The sequence below is a fragment of the Neoarthrinium moseri genome (genome assembly GCF_022829205.1).
Source record: "Neoarthrinium moseri strain CBS 164.80 chromosome Unknown scaffold11_Wmoseri_CBS_16480, whole genome shotgun sequence".
NCBI classification, from domain to species: Eukaryota; Fungi; Ascomycota; class Sordariomycetes; order Amphisphaeriales; family Apiosporaceae; genus Neoarthrinium; species Neoarthrinium moseri.
Genome location: NW_026055125.1, coordinates 569393 through 584581, shown reverse-complemented (window position 1 = coordinate 584581; position 15189 = coordinate 569393). Strand labels below are relative to the sequence as shown.

Genomic DNA, 15189 nt, shown 5'->3' with positions numbered 1-15189 from the left:
GACTCACATCCAGTATCTCCGCTCCTGCCTCCTTTTAGGATTTGATATTGTCGGAGATGTCATGGAAGTCGCAACAGGCGTTTGTACTTGGCAAACGGCTATAATGTTGGCTTTCGCCAGTGGCCGCATGCTGTCTTGGCAGCTGGAGTCTTGGCTTTCAAAGTGGATACCCAAATAGTCGAATTGCAGATGTCAATAGGTTGAAGGACTAGGGGCTACTTGCGTCTTTATATGTTCTGCTCTCGAGCTAGAGGCTGGTAATTCATATCAACACGTGTGGGTGTGGTCACGAAGTCCGTTTACTGCAGCGACACAACTTCGACCTGGAAGACGCAACGTCAGGTCCTACGGACTACTTATCATGCCCCGACCTTCCTGAGCTATAGATTCGCTTTTATGGGGCTCCTGAAAGGCGTGCGGGATTACTTTACGAAAGAAGCGGCCGAAGGCCCTGTCATAGCGCCGAAGGCGGCTTCTATAAAAATGAAACAAGAATTAAAGCGAGGAGCCCTCTTAAAAGGGGTCAGAGTCTGCTCGCCACGAAGGCGAAGATACTTGGCCAAATACAGCGAAAGAAGTCAGAACTACGCCACGGGTGTATTGGCGCTTTCCAAGAAGAAAACACCGTCTTATATTTCCTAATCTCCTTGTGATAACTACTATCAAAGGCTCCGGAAATTTTGTTTTCAGCCATCGAGTGACCGAAGAGAGTACCCCCACCAGCAAAAAGGAGCTCTACCATCTTGCTTGAATTGAATTAGGCATAAGAAGCCAATAGAATGGGTAAAGAACCGATCCACTTGATGGAGGTTAAGAAAAGTTGCATGAGCGATCTGGAAGAACCCTGACGGCCCCGCCAGTCTTCTGCATCAATGTAACCATAGCTGAACGTCATAAGCTAGGTTTGGACTCCTCTTTTAGGATAGAAGGTACGTCATCTAGAGGCAGCTCATTTATTAGTAGTCAAATGGTAGTGGGTTCAACCAGGATACCCTCAAAGTACTACATCATACCCGTCGTAAAATGTGGAGGGGAAAGTCAGACTGCATCGTAGTCAACAGTTTATGGATATCAGCATGTATGTAGCTCACAATAGACTTAAATATTGAGCATATGCGGAGTATAGAAATTCCATTCGGGCCGTTGAGTTGTGAGAACGTCTGGGTTGTGATGGCGTAAGCGCGATTATAATGGCGTGATGGGCTTGGCGCGTGTCACTTTGGCTCCAGCCCACAAATATCTCCTTGCACCATTTATCCAAGTAACAATCGGGCTTGAAATGTTGCCATTCTCGAGGGAAATAGCCAGATAATCTTCGGTAATAGTAACACCTAGCGTAGGAACCTCTCCACCGTTGCAAAAGCTCTATGCGACTAGAGGCTTGAATTAACAAGCTCGACCACCATTCCGCGGTTCAGCCCTGTGAAACCCACTATTTGGAACCCTGTTAGTTAATGTATATGTTGATTACCGTATTTCTCAAGAAAATCTGTCACTGCAATTTTCCTGGCTTTGCAGAAACTAATGAGTTGAATGAATGCCTCGCAGCATATTCGTCTGAGCTGCAATAAACTTCAATCTACGTTGCAGAAGATAATGTCCGCTCAACAACCATCCAACCGCCCCTTGACTGGCGAGCCTACGTCAAGTGCAAAGAATGGCGCTCTGGATGCGAAGGCGAGAGTCGGTGAACAACGCTCAGTGGACGAAACGCCTCCTTATGTGGCAAATTTAGCCTCCGAAAACACACAGCGGATGGAAGCAGCGCTTGGCGATGCTATTCTACGTTTCCTGAGAATTCGAAAGGGTCCAAAGGGTGACGAGTACGACCTTGATGCGGTCCGTACAGAAACTCAGGCATCACGAGCACAAGTCCTCGCTGACGTGCAAAGCAGACTGCAACGCAATCCAGCATCTGGGATGCCGACAATGTGGAAGAATACAAGGAGCTTTACATCCATCCAAAATGGGAGAATTGGGCTGCTTTCGATCCGAAGTTCCGATGGACCTGGAGGGAGGAGCGAGCAGTGCGGCGCAAAGTCGATTGGAAGATCATGGTAAGACTCACTTGAAAGTGTGGGAATATGAAGTTGACTTGCCAGGTATGGGTTTGTATCATGTTTGCATCCCTGAACATCGACCGAAACAACATCAACAACGCGGTCTCGGACAATATGCTTGATGATTTGGATCTTACTCGGGCAGATTATGTAAGTTTGTGCCTCTCTTCGTCCTCTATTTCGTGGTAGGTTCACATTAGTAACAATATGAAGAATCTCGGTCAAACAATATCTCGAGTGGGCTTTCTGGTCGCTGAGCTTCCCTCCCAACTAATTTCCAAAAGGTCTGATAGGAACTAGTCGAATGACATGAACGTTGCTGATGTGTGTTAGGATTGGCCCGGATCTGTGGATTCCCATTCAAATATGTCTCTTTAGTCTCATATCTGGGGCTCAATTTTTCCTCAGTGGTCCCGCTTCTTTCCTTGCTACGAGGTACCTGATGTAAGTTTTAGCTACCCATTCTTGTAATAAAGCATTCTCTTACAGATCAGCGCGACATTCCAAGGCGGGTTCATTCCGTAGGTCTGTCCCGAACACATGAAATCTCAGCCTTCGCTGACTTGACCAAAGAGACACGATCCTGTATCTGAGTTACTGGTACACCAGTAGAGCGGTAAATAACCAAACCCTTTGCTGTCTATTTTCTTTGGGCATTCAAATTGACTTGACCAGCTCCCGATCAGGTTAGCCTGGTACTGGATGTCTTCTCAGCTTGGTAATGCCTCAAAAGCTACATTACATACAAGCCTTCTCACACCCTGATTTAGTTGATATTGGCGTCGGTTTTGCTGCTGTTGGTCTTGTCTCAATGCGTGGCATCTTGGGCTACGAAGGCTGGCGGTGGTTGTTCCTGATCGAGTAGGTTATAATACCGTGAACAGGCTTTGGTCATTTGCTAACAATCTACAGGGGTGCTTTCACCTGTAAGCACACTTTGCATGATCAGTCATAAACCAGGGATACTGATGATCTCGCACTCTTAATTGGGATCGCCTCGTTCTTCCTCATGCCACAATGCCCCGCCAAGACCAAGAGTTGGTGGCACCCCAAAGGATACTTCACCGAGAACGAAGAGAAGATCATTGTAAACGCAGGCAAGTCATTGGAGCAGGCAGAGGTCAACATGGAAAATAAAATCTAACAATCAACTCAGTCATCCGAGATGACCCTCAGAAAGGTGGTATGTACAACAGGCAAGGTCTGTCGGTCAGGCAGATTTGGGAATGTACTAAAGACTACGACATGTGGCCTCTGTACATATTGGGCCTCTTGTTTGGACTACCAAAGTATCCTGTCAACCAATACTTGACACTCTCCTTCCGAGGCCTAGGATTCAACGTCATTCAGACAAACCTTCTCTCGATCCCTAACATCGTTGGATCTAGCATCATGATGTTACTGATTACTGCCTTCAGCGAGTTGGTCAACAATAGGAGTTTCGTTTCCATGGCCGAAGATGCTTGGTTACTCCCTTGCTTCGTGGCTTTATTAGCCTTGCCGAACCCGAGCGCATGGGCATATTTCGCAATCTCAACAGTGTTGTTGTCGTTTCCATAGTAAGTGCGGATTAATGAGGTGGTACTCAAAGGCTAATCAAGCATAGCAGCCATCCCATTCAGGTGGCCTGGACAAGCAGAAATGCAGGATCAATTCAAAATCGTACAGTGTCGGCATCGTAGGTGTCCTTCCCTCTACTCTCAGCTTATGCTATGTCTAAACCTTAGCAGGCTCTACAATATGTGGGTTCAAGTCAGTGGAATGATTGGGGCGAACAGTGAGTGCTCGCTCTGGCCCACATAAAGTGCGCCTGCTAATATTGCAGTCTATCAACCCGATGACGCACCGAGGTACTACAAAGCAAACAAGAGATTGCTAGTAATCTGTGTTTGGATGTGTGTAAGTCAGAGGAGCATACTCTTGTTTCCATTTGAAATCTCTGACGTTATGAAGCTTGTGCAATATCCGGTTACATACTTCTACTACCGATGGAGAAATCAATCCAAGGCAAAGGTATGGGACATCATGACTCCGGAGGAGCAAGAAACATACAGGAAGACCACTACAGATGAAGGGAACAAGCGGTGAGCTCGTGCTGACTCCTAGTACGCAACCATTCCAACTGACGAGCCGTATAGACTGGATTTTCGATTTGCTACATAGTGACTCTTGACCCCGCAAGACAGCCAACCGAGATCGTGGGTTGCTATTTGAAGTATCAAGATAGGATCAGAAAGTTGGCCTGGTTTGATCAAGCACCCTCTACTCGAGTGAGTATCAATATGCGATCACTTCAAAGCTGGGCGCGCTTTCAAATCTCGCTTTGAGCTGGTAATCCACAGCCCATATGGCAGTGCAATCTACCGTTAGCCTCCCATCACTATGGAACAATGATGTTTAAAAGCCGTGGTACTTGACAGCCTGCCCATGCATAAACACGCATCGTATGAATCGAATGTCCTCTTGGAAGATCCAGCCAAGGATCAACAAAGTATCATTGACCATGTGACTTTTTGCGGGTCTGGCGTCCAGAGCTCATCCTTCGAGGCCAACTGGTTGAATGCGAATAGACATCCAGCTCCACATGGATCGCTGATCGGCGAATGGATGGTCTCTAGCTATCCAGTAGATCTGGCCATTCAATCTATCAAATTGACCTTGTAGACACAGGAGCTGCCCAGATCCTGATGCATGGCATTTGACCCAACGCGCCCCAAGAAGCCCCTCAGTGCGTAAGATCGGCAACATCCCTGAGCTCGTTGACGGCGTTGTGATACACTGTTGCATTGACTTGGAGGAATCTCGGTCCTGTCTCGGGCGGCTGAGATTTGTCGCTGCGCCAAATCCTACATTGGTAAGAGGCGGATTTGAAAGGATGTTCAACTAGATCTCGCCTTATTCACCCTCAAACTTCACCATGACTGTTCTGTCCCGTAGGCTAGCTCGCAGTTTCCAACTCTATGCTTACCAGTCAAAGTTAGTAGCGGGGAGAGACGAGGCATCGTTCTGAAAGCCATGGAATGCGTAAGTGAATCATGTTGTCGCATTTACAGGGCAACGTTACAGGTATCCACTGTCTATCAGTCTGTATGAAGTCAGCGCAGCGGAGAATTTTCCAATGATCTGCGCAAGGTGCTTCTAACTAGGTCAATTAAGCTTATGTTAGTAATCCGTAGAGACCGCGCTTAACCACCAACCACCTAGCAGCGCTGCTATGATGACATCTGTTCAGGCGGGCAGCCTAGCGCTGGGGACCAATAAGACCAATAACTTACAGGTGGCTGACTGACGGACTGCCGCGGCCACCACCGTCTAGCCGTGTACTGCGGTCCAAAAATAGTACCGTCGGAATCTGTCGCTTGTGCACATTCTCTGACCGCTCACCGATTAACGCAACTGAGGCGAGCGAGCCAGCCCGGGCGAGGCTAGAGACGGGACCTGACATGCCGAAAAACCACAAGGTATCGATTCGAGAAGGCCTTCAGGGTTGGGAAGCGGGTGACCTCGTGTGACGTGCGTTGTACCGGCCTAGCCGGCATCGCCGGCGTTCTATTGGATCCTGCCACTCACCAACCCCCCGCAACCCGTAGGACAATACGAGCTCTTGGCACCACTCCGACCCGAAGAGATCAGCATCAGGATACCACGCACTTAGACACTGGCATGGAGGCAAACCACAGCCGAATGATACCCCAAACCCTCTTCATAGGTATATAAATGCTAGCCACTATTCCTCACACCATTATTGCTCGCCGCTCATTCAAACAAGCACCTTCAGCACCTCTTAAGTCGCAGCATCCATAATACCACGATCCCATCTCGTTATTTAATACAATGCACGGTCTCATTTCTACCCTCGCTGCCATCCTGCCTCTGGCAGTTGCGGCTCCATTTGGCCACAATGCCCGTGACAGTAATGCGGGATGCCAAGCCAAGTCCCAAAAAGACTTCCAATGGACCGTAGAGAACTTTGACTACCACGCATCCTATATCTTCACGACGCCTGCCCATCAGAACAGCTGGGGCTATGTCAACTTCAACCTCACCAACCCCGCACTGGAGTACAAGGCATCGTGCAGCGCTTCAAGCAGTCAACTCTCAGACTTTTTCTACGGTACCATGGCATACAATTGCACAGTCCCTGACGGCTCTACCACCAAGGCTACCTTCGACTTCAACCGAGCGAACGGAGAGCTTAACATCAACCAAACATGGGTCTGCAGTGACCTGGAGCCACAATGGCCGTAAGTGATTCTTCGCCATCAGACACTGTGTACAAGTCGAACTAACACCCTCACAGAGCAACGTTCCACGCCTATGGCCAAGTCAATCTTACTCTTGACTGCACTGATTCTACTTGGCAAAACCCGAACTGGACTATTGGGCAGATCTACTCTGATCGAGAGGTCAAGTGCGCCCCGGTCACAGTCCCGGTCAAGCCCCACACGATTACGGCTGTGGCATGAGTTGCAAACGATACACGATGGAATGATTGGATGAAGGCAAAAGAAAAACATGATAATGATGATGCCTGATAGACAAGAGTAATTTTAATAAATAATACTGGCTATTAGGCCGCACCGCGTAGCTTGCTTGCTCCTGGTCGGTTCAAGTCGACGCCCAACTACAAACGGTCTTCATATTTCAACTTCATCTTATGTGGCATTGCTAGTTAATAGTATCTGCACGGACAACTGACACACGAGCCAAATTTGGGCCAGTCTTCCACTTGCCTGCTGGTCAAGCTAGTAGACCCGAGTATATGGTTCGCAGATGTCACCGTTGACGTAATGTCATCATAACTAACTGCCGAGATCTAGGTAAGATCCTGAATAACAAGGGCCTCTCTAACGCCCTGAACGATCAAACTTTACCCGCTAGATACAATATGTTTCCTTTTATATCTGCTGTCGGCTCTCCCTGGCCTGTGTATATGTATTTGACAGTCTGCGGCCACGATTCAGGGTGAGGCATCGGGAGGTAGATAATGTCGCCTTCACGAACATGTCCTGAAGTGAGGAGCGCCGCTAAGATGGGCAAATATGCCTTCAAGTACTTGAGGTCTTGAGCAATCAGATGTCAGTGACTATAATTCTCGGACTAGTCAATAAATCATTTCAGACTCACGAACTGGTACAGTGGTTATGTTGTGAATAAGGCTGTCATGGTCCAAGGCTATGCTAGCTCTAGACTCCCTTCCTGAGAGAAGTTCAACAGAGTTGGCACTATTTCGTCTCCTACGAAACCTCGGTCTTGGTGACGCAAGCATAGAAGTCCCATCTTGTTCTCGGTTACTTATCAATTGGGATGGTGTAAGTGGTCCGGCGCTGTCGGGTATGGTGGCGCGGAGCTCGTCCATGTTGAAATTGCGCTGTATCAGGAATGGACGCCGTTCTAGCGCTCGAGGCCGGATAATAGCCCGTATAGTCTTGCGTTGAGGACACCTGTGTGGTGGTAAATCACGCATTCCCCGATAGAAGGGCTCTGCGAGCTCTGCAGAAGAGTTACTATGCTGCCGCAATGATCTAGCAATGACGAAGGCATCAGCAGTCTTGATGCTGTCGTAGTACACATAGCCCCATGTACGAAGCTGTTGACGTAGGTCCACGATTGACTGCTCTCGGGGAGTCGGAGGCATTGACGATATCGGACGCAAATCCGCTTCCATACTATTTCGCCGGTCCAGAGCATGGGCCCCCGAGTTACTGTGATGTACATATGACGACTTGGACCTCTGGAGAGGTTCTTGCATCTGGCTAGGGGATCTCAGGGATACATTTGATGAGCCTTTTGGTATTCCATGTGTAACGCTGATATTAGAACTGATATTGATTTGTCCAAACCTCTTCGCCAGTGACTTTTCTTCCCGGATGGGGTGGAGCTTGGAGTTGATGGAAGTATTGGTACGCCTAAGCTGTCCGCCAAGTCTGTCCACTGTCGACCGTTCTCGCCTTATCATTTCTTCATCATGTGTATTGGGGTATAAAGGGCTTGGTAGCTCTTTCGGGGAGATGGACGAAAGGGTTGCTACGTCCGGGCTGCTTGCAAGTCTGGAAGCGGCTTTTGGTATGTTGCCGAGATCGTAGCCTTGCGCCCACAAAGGCTCAAGGTTTAGTCTTCTTGGAACACAAGCCCTACTGTCCATTGAGTATGGTGAATAGGCCAGCTAGACTCGTAAAGAACATGCAGGGGCAGTGGAGAACGCGAGCAGCTGGCGGCTGTCGGATCACCGTCTCATTATGTTGGAAAAGGCGAGGACGCAGAAAGCCGGCTGGTTCACTACTTTGACATGGGTAGAGTAGGAGAATAGAAATCCTGAACTACCTTAATAATCAACAACGGCATGTCAATGACCAGTGGCTGTCAATCTTCAGACTATTTTGAAAGGTGTGTGGTTCAAAGGCGCCAGGCGTCGTGTAGGCACGGAATATCAAAGCAACACAAAATAAGTTTCATTGTTGCCGCTTCATACGCAAAGCTATAGAGCTGATTGTTATGGAAAATTCCATTCTGTCCATAACAAAGGCGCAAGGGACACGGGACTGCCAGAAACACTACATTCGGTAGACAAAGAAGGCCCAGATGAGCAAATGAGCTACCAGCAGCACTAAAGGCACCTGAGCCTGCGTGCTTCAGAACAAGGAATGCTTCGGGGCGATTGCCTAGGGCCAGCCATGGGCCAAGGATGCAAGCAGTGCCGTATATGAGATGATCACTCCAGGCAGTGTGTGTTTTAGATTCTGGCTCATTTGTCTTTCGATATGGCCTGTAGTTAGTGGTTGATGTAGTGGGATGTCTCGGATCACAAGCAGCCCTGGAGGCTTGAAGGCGCACTTCCAAGGAGTTCCGATCGCACGGGTCCTGGCGGCTGGTCGGCCGCTAAACAGCGGCGAAGTCTGGTGCAGGCGGGGACCAAGCTAACGAACGGCCGCTAAGATTGCCGATTGGTTTGCATGCTCTAGGCGCTGGGGACGGACAGCCTCTCGGCTTTCCGCTGGCAGCTCGCTCCATATTTCGTCGTTCGTGGCCTTTCCGAAGCTATCGTCGGCCTGGAATTGACAGCTTGGCTTTTCCGAGGCCACGAAGCGGAGTCTCGATCTCGGTATGCGTCCATAGCCACGGGACCCATTCTACTCCTTTACCGTTCCCCGAATCCTCGCCCGACCTACGTGAATATGGTCGCGAACTCCACGAGCTACAAGCAGCTGAAGGAGGACTTCGTGTCCAACCTATCCGGCGGATCGGTGTCTGAGATTACCTATGTCGTCTCTGTTGCGCCGGTGGCTGTCCTCCTTTGGTCGGTGCTCCAGGCGCGCCAGTCGTTCTTCAGAAAAAACGCCGCAACCGAGACCTCGTCCCCATTCGCTCTCCTCGTCGATTTCCTCCTCAACGTATGCGCCGCCCTCCTCGCTATAACGCTGTGGTCGTCGACGCCCCTCCTCTTCAGTGGACTGATCATCGCACCTGCTTTGTTCATATACGCGCTGCCCCAGAGGACCACGAAAAAGAGAGTCAAGCTCCCGCCAAGTTCCAAGGCCAACAATGCCAACGACCGGGCAGGAGGACCTCTGGGGGTTCTGTCCCTCAAACCCTTCCTGACACAGTACCGGGGGTCCATGATGGTGCTCACCTGCCTGGCTATACTGGCGGTTGACTTTCGCCTCTTCCCACGTCGTTTTGCCAAGGTGGAAACATGGGGCACCTCCCTGATGGACTTGGGCGTGGGCTCCTTCGTTTTCAGCGCCGGTGTGGTCGCAGCTCGTCCAGTCTTGAAGGAGCGCGCAGAGAGTAGGACCACACCCCTCCATCAGAGACTTGTCTATTCGATGCGTCACTCGTTGCCGCTCCTGGTACTGGGAGTTATCCGGCTTTTGAGCGTGAAGGGATTAGACTACGCTGAGCACGTCACTGAGTACGGCGTTCACTGGAACTTTTTCTTCACGCTAGGCCTCCTCCCTCCCTTTGTTGCCGTGTCCCAGAGCATCTTGCGAGTCATTCCCAGCTATGCCACACTCTCGTTGTTGCTCGCTGTTCTGTACCAGGTCGTTCTTGAGAGTACTAGCCTCAAGTCCTACATCCTCTTAGCCCCACGGGTAGACCTCATCTCCATGAACCGCGAGGGGCTTTGCAGCTTTGTTGGCTACCTGGCTATTTTCCTGGCTGGTCAAGACGCTGGGATGTACGTTCTACCTCGTCGCATCAACCCAAACAGTACATCCACTCCTGGGACTCAGCGCAACACTCTGCTTCTTACCATAGCTGTCTGGTCCGGTATCTGGTGGGCGCTGTACTATTTCAGCACAAATCCAGTCCGTGGTGCCGGACTGGATGTTTCTCGTCGACTGGCAAATCTACCGTATGTCCTTTGGATTGTTGCGTTCAACAACGCGCAGATCCTCGCGTTTTGCTTGATTGACAGTCTGTTCTTCCCTTCATTCTACAATGCACAGGATGCGAGAACTGAAAAGGAGGCTTATGAGATAGCTACGAGCCGCGTCTTGAGAGGTTTCAACAGAAATGGTCTCGCGGTCTTCTTGGTGGCAAACCTTTTGACTGGCCTAGTGAATATGACGGTTCCAACATTGGACGTCGGCCCTGTGGCCACGATGGGCATTCTGGTCGGATATGCTGCGGTAGTCTCGGGCTTCGCGGTCGCCTTGGATGCTTGGAATATCTCTATCAAACTCTAGGGGGGTATTTAACTGAATTAAACCACATCAATGAATTAATTGACCTGGTCTCTGGTGGGCACCATAGCAAAATTCTCTCTAGTGGTTGCAAGAGATACTATAACCCTTCCGCGCAATTGCAAATTCCATCTCTCGACATGACATCGGAAAGGTCCAACGATGAACAGTCAGAAGTAGCTCAAACCTCGTTGCCAGTTCCTGCTACCAGGTTTCACGTGATTTGGCATTGCCTCTAGGACCCGCAATGAGAGTGAACTTCAACACATTCCCAAGCACGGAATATATAGGCGCAAATCCACTGCACAACCTCCATCAACCTCCACTTATACAAGAGAACCCTGGACCAATATTTCTACGTACGTAACTCTAACAAAGCACAGCTTTAGCTACCTCCAAGTCGAGATTGAATCGTTTTGGGAGTCCATCTCATTCCACGACGACTGATTCCAATATATCAGCAACAGCGGCAACAGCAGCAAAAGAAACACAAAGCAAAGTTGCCTTGTCCTCCGAGGTTCCGCAAAGGCTATACGGTACGAGATGGACCGCAGCCCTTACGTCGTTGGTCCCGCGGGAGACTTCCAGCATACGCATACGATCATATTCCTTCACGGCAGAGGAAGCGATTGCGACGAGTTCGCCAGCGAGCTCTTCGAAAGCGAAGCGTCTGATCTCTTGGTGCCAGAGGGACCGCGGACGCTGCCGGCGCTGTTCCGCTCGGTCCGGTGGGTCTTCCCGTCTGCGCCACAGACTCTTTCTGAGCGCTTCGGTGCTGTAGAGCCCCAGTGGTTCGACATGTGGGCGGTCGAAAGCCCGGATGAGCGCTTTGAGTCCCAAGTGAAAGGGCTTAGGCAGAGCGTCACGCTCCTAGAGGCCGTCATTGCCAACGAGGAGGCGCTGGTGCCACGAAACAGAATCTTCCTCGCCGGCATCAGTCAAGGGTTCGCTGCTGCAATCACGGCCGCCCTCTTGGCTAGAGACTCCTTCGCCGGTTTGATTGGACTTTGCACGTGGATGCCGAAAAGGGCTTACGAGGCTATCAGGGCTGTGGAAGGACTCGACAGGGAGGAGCGGATCGTCAAAAGTACGTCTGTGTTCCTTGCACATTCGCGGGATGATGGTGTTGTGCCTGTCGAAAATGGACGTGGTCTTCGGGATTACCTATCACAGCATTTTCCTGCCATAGAGTGGCACGAATACGAATCAGCAGAGCACTGGATCGTGGAGCCAGAGGGTGTGGACGATATCGTTACTTTTCTCAGGTCCCATATAGGACAATGAATGGGGGCCAATGGATGGAAGAAAGCAGATGGCATGCAGATGCAATGCGTTGATTCAGCAGTGATCGAGACCAAATATACCTATGTTGCCAGGCTGTTTCAGACATTCAATGGATCCTATCTTTCAACGTGATAAGACAACGACTTGCGAGTTTCGCTACTCTATACTACGAGCAGGACAGGGGATTGTCTGCCATGCCAACTAATGTAACAGGACAAGCTGAAACGTGAACAGCAAAGTAACATATAGATACGCTCGAGCTGAGGCCTCAATGAACAGTCAAAACCACGTAGTGAGCACCGTCTGATCTGTACCAGATGGCGATCGTATCGTCCGAGGTCACGCTATGTCCACGGTGAGTTTTGCTAATACCCACATATCCGGAACCCCTCGCGAGAAACGTTTACGTGAAAATATGGGGGATCTGTTCCAAGGGGAGCCTGGCATATGGGGCCTAAAGAGACGAAACGGAGATCTGCGAAACAGTCCGGAGCGTTTCGCGTCACCGAAACTTACTGAAATCGAATGGTGACCCTGCCACAACCGAGCCGTTGTGACTTGCCAAGTATGCGACAAGAACCTCAGAACCACGGCGAGAGGCGGCTGCTGGATCCAAACACCCGGCCAGACGCGCCCGGTACTTTGAAACCCAGCCAATGCTGTCCTGCCAGGAACAGTGGACGGGGAGGGGGAGAGTATGAAGCGCCGCATTGACAATCGACAGCGGCATATGGTTAATGCATTGAGAGGTCTGGGACGCGACGCGATGGTAAATGGCAGATGGGCGCTCCGACGGCATGCCGAGTAGAGAAGCATAAAGGTGACGGCATTGCAGAGTTCCATCGCATTGGCGCGCCTTCTCCACCATCGCTTGCTCCGGACGGAAGAGAGGGAATGTGACAATACGATTCTGACCAAAGATACGTAATTGAAAAGTGGCCATTGACATGCATCGGACCTCTACTGACATCGGTTTACTAGCCGGTCTGTAGGCTTGGGCCGTGAGCTTGTCCGATGTCGAGATGTAAATGGTGGAACATAGACAGCTCAGTCAAGGGTTCTCCCTGGCAACTCAAGCAACTGGGACATTAGTTCAGACTTGGCCTCCACCAGGACGAATGTTCTGTGAGGCAAGCCGGACAAAATTGAGTGACTACTATGGATCTCCTTCACACGCCAACATGTGAATCGTGACCATCGACGCGCCCGAAAACTTGGGAAAGCGATCTGGAAGGTTTCTAGGGCCGTTGCAGGGATCAAGTAGTTACTGTGTAGAAGGACGAACCCCATGCCCTAGCTATGAGCCGTCATCTCCGACGTCAATGCAAGATCTGGCAGATCAGAACGTGGCATGCGCCTGGCGACTTATCGATGTGCGGGGAGTAAGTAACTAGGTAACTACAGTGTCAAGTTTGCGCACCTACTATCGTGCGCTTGACTTGTATATGCAGCAACGCGTACTCGTAGTTTAGACTACTGCAGCTTTATGGCTAGTATTCAGGTCAGGACCCCCAAAGCGTGTGCACATGTGCTGCATCTAACTTTGTGGCCATTGATTCTGTTTCAGCCTTGTCTGTAGGCCTCAGTTGTACTCTACAACTGAAATCAGGAAGTGGCCAAGCCAGTCATGTGAATGACAAGACCGTGATTGCGCATCGGCAGTGGGAACTGGCTTTACCCAAGCCTGGGACTAAGGAAAGAAGCCGAGCACTCTCGTAGACATCGACCCAGTGATCAGCATGTCCGATGTCATGGCTGTGGTTGAGTCAGAGTCGCCAAATTGGTTTATGGATGTGGACTTTGGATGCAGGTAAGTTCCTTGTAAGAACGCGGCATGGAACGTGAGCAAGTTGACGTCGAAATGTCAAGCCAAGAAGTCAATGCCTAAAGGCCTAATAGAGCAAAGTGGCTGGCCCGTGCTACATCAACCTTCGGCGTCTCCAGCGTGATGTCCACATCGAGTGGTGAGGACCCATACCACTACAGTAAACAAGCTTGCTCCACGGGATTGCTGACCCTGGCAACCCTGCCAGCCTGCAGAAGGGTGGATGACGGCTTACAAGACCTTGCCGACCTTGGCACCTAGGTATGATGGCTTCTAGGTCATTGGACAAGTAGTCCAAGCAGTCGTTGAGGTGTCTCGATACCCTTCATCCGTGCTGTGTTTGGGCAGGCTGCATACTTCAGCAGGTAGAGCAATTGAATTCTGCCCAAATCCGCAGCGCTTGATTTGGTCGGCGGTGACTTGGAAGATAAAAGTGACCGACGAGAGCCGGGCCTTTGGAGACAGATGATCGCGTACTACGTAGCAACGACGTGCATGGTTTCTTCTGAAGCCTGCAGCTTTGTTTTTCTTGCGTCCGTACCTGCCGTAGCTCATGCGCAGGTCTGCCTGCTTTCCATGGTTCTTGGGGGCAGCTGAAGCCATCCATCGTGACTACTGGTACCCATCCATGGATGGAACCTGAATGCCGCATGCCGGCCTTTTAGATTGCAAGGCACTCTATGGGGCTGCAGCTGGCCGGAATAGCGTATCTTTCGACGGCCGGCTGCGCTGCATCTCGTCCCTGGCGAAAAGTGACAGAGCATGGCGCAGATCTGGCGCATCGTCCGAGCAAAGGCTGGCTGTCGCGCTGCCTCCGGAACCTAGGTTACTGTTGTCGTCGCCGTACCTTGCAGCCATGCACGCACACATGCTCTCGAGTCCGACGATGTTCCTTGGAGTGAGCGATGGCGGCATGACGGTCTAAATAGTAGAAGGGAAGCTAGAGGTGTCCACCGTTCGCACTTGCGACGGTTGTAAATGGGAATCATCAAACGAAACGAGCAAAAGGGAATGAGATGAGCATGGTGCTTGGCATCGGAAAACTCGTTGGACTGCACAACCGGAGGATCTTGCACCAAGACGGACGAGAGCGCGAGATGACGAGACATGCGGACACGGTACCTGCATAACGACAGGACCCATGGATGCCGCTCCAAGTATTCTGGTGCAGAGAGATCCATGGATAGAGAGAGTGGCCCACACCCCAGCTTCCCTCATGCCCGCCGGCCCCCCCTGGATGTCGCGTCTAACTGCAAACTGGCTAGCAAAACGACACGGTCGGCCGGTACCTTGCACATGCCCCCTTGCCTGCCCTGTTGTTGGACCTCCTCCT

General features: G+C 50.7%; 4 protein-coding genes across 4 annotated transcripts; all 4 read left to right on the top strand.

Annotated features, from left to right (window-relative positions):
• Window positions 1–1596: 1596 nt before the first annotated feature.
• On the top strand, window positions 1597–4223 carry JN550_004320 (uncharacterized protein; the record flags this gene model as incomplete). The annotated part of the gene is made up of 13 exons (XM_049315823.1): window positions 1597–1839; window positions 1896–2057; window positions 2103–2245; window positions 2394–2504; window positions 2747–2778; window positions 2831–2921; window positions 2973–2986; window positions 3217–3619; window positions 3670–3738; window positions 3791–3837; window positions 3886–3959; window positions 4014–4144; window positions 4199–4223. The coding sequence occupies 13 exons, from the start codon at window positions 1597–1599 to the stop codon at window positions 4221–4223; spliced, it is 1545 nt and encodes a 514-aa protein (XP_049173858.1).
• Window positions 4224–5894: 1671 nt separating this feature from the next.
• On the top strand, window positions 5895–6526 carry JN550_004319 (uncharacterized protein; the record flags this gene model as incomplete). The annotated part of the gene is made up of 2 exons (XM_049315822.1): window positions 5895–6304; window positions 6361–6526. 2 exons carry the CDS (start codon window positions 5895–5897, stop codon window positions 6524–6526), a joined length of 576 nt encoding a protein of 191 aa, XP_049173857.1.
• A 2709-nt stretch (window positions 6527–9235) lies between these two features.
• On the top strand, window positions 9236–10750 carry JN550_004318 (uncharacterized protein; the record flags this gene model as incomplete). Its single annotated transcript, XM_049315820.1, has 1 exon — window positions 9236–10750. One exon carries the CDS (start codon window positions 9236–9238, stop codon window positions 10748–10750), a length of 1515 nt encoding a protein of 504 aa, XP_049173856.1.
• A 540-nt stretch (window positions 10751–11290) lies between these two features.
• JN550_004317 (uncharacterized protein) lies at window positions 11291–12031 on the top strand (the record flags this gene model as incomplete). The annotated part of the gene is made up of 1 exon (XM_049315819.1): window positions 11291–12031. The coding sequence occupies one exon, from the start codon at window positions 11291–11293 to the stop codon at window positions 12029–12031; it is 741 nt and encodes a 246-aa protein (XP_049173855.1).
• Window positions 12032–15189: the final 3158 nt, after the last annotated feature.